The sequence below is a fragment of the Otolemur garnettii genome, unplaced genomic scaffold (assembly GCF_000181295.1).
Source record: "Otolemur garnettii isolate 467f Iridium unplaced genomic scaffold, OtoGar3 scaffold00008, whole genome shotgun sequence".
Classification (NCBI taxonomy): Eukaryota; Metazoa; Chordata; class Mammalia; order Primates; family Galagidae; genus Otolemur; species Otolemur garnettii.
In genome coordinates this window covers 12,024,212-12,029,095 of record NW_003852403.1, presented here as the reverse complement: position 1 = coordinate 12,029,095, position 4,884 = coordinate 12,024,212, and the positions used below count along the sequence as shown (strand labels likewise).

The 4,884-nt window shown below is 43.2% G+C and overlaps 1 protein-coding gene across 3 annotated transcripts in view; it reads right to left on the bottom strand.

Annotated features, from left to right (window-relative positions):
* Positions 1-1,674: 1,674 nt before the first annotated feature.
* The window catches only part of USP54 (ubiquitin specific peptidase 54), a 67,032-nt gene continuing 63,822 nt past the window's right edge, over positions 1,675-4,884 (bottom strand). For 2 of the 3 annotated variants that reach the window (XM_023509525.1, XM_003783555.3), the window contains 2 exons: positions 3,442-3,628; positions 1,675-2,280 (listed from right to left, as the gene is read on the bottom strand). In XM_023509525.1, coding sequence (XP_023365293.1) covers positions 1,721-2,280; positions 3,442-3,628 — 747 coding nt within the window. In that variant the 3' untranslated portion in view covers positions 1,675-1,720. The remainder of the gene's footprint in view (positions 2,281-3,441; positions 3,629-4,884) is intronic. The other variant, XM_023509526.1, reaches the window with a different exon arrangement.

Sequence of the window (4,884 nt, the reverse complement as noted above, 5' to 3'; positions counted from 1 at the left end):
ATTGTGACAGTCATCTGTAGTCCCAGCTACTTGGGAGGCTGAGGCAAGAGAATTGCTTCAGCCCAAGAATTTGAGGTTGCTGTGAGCTGTGATGCTACAGCACTCTACCAAGGGCGACATAGTGAGACTCTGTGTCAAAAAAAAAAAAGTAATTGTTAGAAATGTGTGTGTATGAGTGTATGACACCCAGGGGATATGTTGAATCACTGAAAGGAACCAGCAAATCTAAGATCTATATAATTTCATGGCATAGGATCCAAGTGGGATGAAGTAAGAAATTCTTGCCTGTCCTTCTGCTCTGTAATACATGTGCTCAGTATCTATTCATAATGTATGGTGATAATCAGGTAAGTAGTAGTGTAAAGGTCTCAAAGAGTACCTTTCTACCTCTTTCTGAGTAGAAGAGAAACCTTTTCTCTTCTCTTTCTACCTTTTCTCAATCCTGAGAACTGAGGTAAAAGAGAAAGGAAAGCCCGACAATGGGTATTTTTCACAAAAGGAGCCCACAAAATATATTTTAGAGGAAAGGGAGTCTTAGCAGTGAGGCAGGGGCAAAAATAGATCTTTCTGGCATGGAATTGCCATAATATCAACAAGGGAAGGGAAGAGAGCAAGGGATAGGAGGCACATCACAAACCTGTAAGATAGGAGGAGTGAATTTATAAGGAGTTTGAATCCCCAGAAGATCTCACTAAGGAAAGAAGGAAGTGTGTAATGTACTGAGTTGAGTGCCTCTAGCAGGAAAGGGATAGGAAATGTGCACATGGAAGTAATGAAAAGGAAAGACACTGCATTAGGGCCCATTGACTCCCACCTTGAGTGTATATCCTTCAGATCTACTTTGGCTCCTCACTCCCACTCAGTCAAAAGCCACTTCATATGTATGTCCAGGCCTCCCCACCCCAATACAAAAAGCAACCGCATACAAAAGGGAAATATGACAAGGGATTAAATAGAACTATCTTATAGATTTATTAATGAAAAATACTTTACAAAAACAGTATGTTTGGCCCTAAAATAATTCAGCTGAATCTGAGGGTTTACAATGGCAAATGAGCAAGTGGCAGTAATGGCTCTGCTGCTGAAGATAAGAGGGTATGTTAGTGTGCCTGACTCCATCTGTTCAGAAGGACAAATGTTATGTTGGCAGCTCCACATTCTAGGCCTAAGGTTTGGGAGCACAGGGAAGGCTGACAGGCCATAATACCTGGGCAGGTGGGTAGGCTGCCCTGAATGATGTGGTCAGAACAATGACCACAGGGCTACATGTCCCTCCACGGATGGGAGATGGGGAAGACAGAGGGTCCAGTAACAGGGATAGGTGGATAAAATAAGAGTAGAAGTTGGGAATATAGTAGGGAATAGAGATGAGGGCTCAGGTGGAGGTACGGGCATAAAGCATCCAGGAATAAAATAGTCATGTTATGATCCTAAGGAATGATAGTGTCCAGAGTAATATGGATATATCTTTAATGTGGCTCAAATAAAGTCCTTAAATAGCAGCTGCTTCTTTTTGCTAGGGGAATGGAAGTTGAAATTTCAAATATCCCCCCTAGAGAGCCAGGTCTTTTTTGGAGGGTCCTGGCACCACTAGGAGAAACTGCCAATTCTATGTTGAGATGAGAATAGAACAACCAAGGCAGGGATGCAGGGTACCAACTTTGTCATAGCACAATTTTTCAGAGAATAGTGTGGCTCCAGGAAAGGACAGGAGTGACCCTTACCACTGGCTGTGCTGCAGGGCTCGAGCCCTGATCTGTTCTTTTCCAGGGGCATCTGGTAAAACAAACAGATATCCCTCTCCCCTTGTCCTCCTATGTCCAGATTGGGAGGCATAAATGCTTTGCCTCCAGTCATCATCTGGGGGCATATCTACTCTTCGGGGACCAGGGGTTCGGGACCCTGTAATAGGACCTGAATTCCAGGCTGACCTCAAGGGTACATGAAGACTGTTGGATGGTGAGGACACAGGGTGAACAATGGGAGGATGAGGAGATAAGTGGAAAAGATCCCCCCAGGACTGAGCATGAGGAACCTGAAGGCCCTGGCTGCTTTCTGGTAGTATGGCAGTGTGGGTTAGCTGAGGATTGAACCCTGGAGTAGTCAGGCATCTGGCCCCAAGGTGCTGGTTGGTCTCTGACTGGGGTCCCCAGGAGGCATCTGTTCTGGAACGATGGGGTAGACTCTGGTAGTTCAAAGTCCTTCCTGTGTACTTGAACCCTTGGGAAGTTTCACCCCTGTCACACATAGCCAGAAACTGCTGGATACTCCTCGAAGTTCCTGGAAAAGAAAAGAAATTCAAAGACTAAGTATCTTCAGAAAATTATTCTCCTTCCCAGAGGGCCATTCTTAGCTATTCTACTCAACTCTCCACTCCTCTAAGAGCAAACACACATGGGAAGAAAATTCTTACTATACATCAAAATCAAGTCTCTTACCGCTAACCTGGGCAAATGAAACAGTTGCCATACTTGTACCTCAAGACTCCACTATAATCCCTCCTCTATCCTACCCTACACACAAAGTAATGGCTCCCTAATAGAATAAACGTATACTCCCTTTGTGATGACTCTAATCCTGAAGCCACTACTCTAAAACTTACTCAGCCTTTATTAACATGGTACCTTCACTCCAGGTAAACTGCCTCTACTTAGATTCTTATTCAATATCTGAGATCTCTGCTTTTGTTCACACCAGTTCTCCTATACACACAAAATGGAATGCCTTTTCTATATATTCATTCAATTTTGGCACTACTGGTATCTTGAGCTGATAATTATTTATTGGGGTAGGGAGGGACTGCTCTGTGCAAGGTGTGATGTTTAGCAGCATCCCTGTCCTCTACCCATCAGATGCCAGTAGTACTTCTCCTTTCCCTATTGAGAACCACTGCCTAAGCTATACTTTCAGTTCATTAAGAGGAGAATGAAAATCTTATTGTGGAGGGTTAAAGAAAGCCAGAATGATGCTGCCCACCTTCCCTAGGATTGTCTGGGTCTGTATACATGGCATGGGTACTTTCAAATTTCCCACTCATTCCTTATCCTCCTAGACCATCTCTCAGCTGAAACTTAGAGCAAAGAAAGAGAAAACTAGCTGATAAAGATGACATTTTCTAGATTGGGGGGATCCCAAAGACTGGGTATTAATTCCTTTTTGTCACTTAAAACTTAATTTATGACTGAAGCAATTCATTCTTATAGACAATTCTAGGGGTGCTCATCTATCTAGACCCTTGATATAAGAACCATGGTGTCCCCAAATGATTAAAATCACAATGCATCTAGATTAACATTTTATATTAAAGTAGTAATTCATATCCTTACACCACCCCACCTTGAGATACCCTTCCCCACCCCCAGAAGTACTAATTTGATCCTTAGAGGTAGGTCCCTACAAAGGTACCATAATGGCATATAATGTTAGATTTGAGGGAATTACCTGGGGGTCTATAGGGCTCCCCTGCCATGCTGGGCATCAGGACATCTGGGGACAGGATCTGTGGTGGGGGAGGGTAGAGTTGGGGACCAAGGAGAAACACAGGAGGGTCATGGATGACAGGGAGGGAAGAGGAGCTGGAACAACGGTGCCCGGTTTCCAAATGCTTTTTCCTGGCGTTTGATGGATCCTTATAATGAGACAAGAACAGGAAAAAAAAAAAAAAAACCACAGAGATGAGGATTAACACACAGCAGGACGTGGTTGGGTAAACACAGTAAGGCAAGCACAGGGAAAAGGAGGGAACTAGAGCACAAATGCACAAATATGCCTTGTTTTGAAGAGGCAGCCCCTCTCCCTGTCAGCCCCTCTGGGAAACTCCAAACTTCAGATTCTCTTCCCTCAACCAGTCTTCCCCATATCTCTCATTTTCTAACCCTGCAAGTCAGGTATTTGGCAAACTCCTTAATGCTAACAGTAGAATTAAGAAAGAAATTTAAAATATAGAAGAAATGATAAAGAAAAATTCAGAAATCCTGAGAGACTGAGAAAAAAATTCTATACTTCCCTTTAAAAGTATTGGGAATTTAAAAAAAAATATGATCAAATGTAGAACTGAGAACTCCATCTTCTCTCCATCACTGCTACATACCACAGCTGCTTCTTTTGCCTGTCAAGTTTGTAGTCACTAATGCTTATGTCCTGCTCTACTGTCTATTGGTTATCCACTTTTGTGGTAAAGACCTAGAAATAGCCCCTTTAACATCTGAAACACTAATACATCCAAAATTGAACCAATATTCTTCCAAACTCCTCTTACTAGTACCTCATTTTCCTAAGTTGCCCAGACTCAAACAGTGGCATTGCCCTTTCTTTCCCACTTCCCATTCACAATTCCATTAGTTGCCAAATGCTGTCATTTCAACCTGTGGATTTTGTATTTCAACTCCTGGAACACTGCAACCACCTTCAATCTGATCTTCCTATCTCCCATCTATTAATTCCTCACCATGGCCTTCAAGGTCCCTTATGATAGGACCCTGTTGCTACTTTTTTTTTTTTTTTGAGACAGTCTTACTCTGTTGCCCTGGGTAGAGTGCCATGGCATTATCATAGCTCACAGCAACCTCAAACTCTGGGGCTCAAGCAATCCTCTTGCCTCAGTCTCCCAAGTAGCTGGGACTACAGGCATCCTCCACAACACCCAGCTAGTTTTTTCACTTTTAGTAGAGACAAGGGTCTCACTCTCGCTCAGGCTGGTCTCAAATTCCTGAGCTCAAGCAATCCACCTGCCTCAGCCTCCCAGAGTGCTAGAATTATAAGCATGAGGCAGCATGCCCAGCCTGCTCCTTCTTATTTTATTTCCTATCATTCCAATACCTTTTACACTTTTTCTTAATCTTCCTCAAACATACCATACCAAACTCATTTCTATCTCAGAGATGT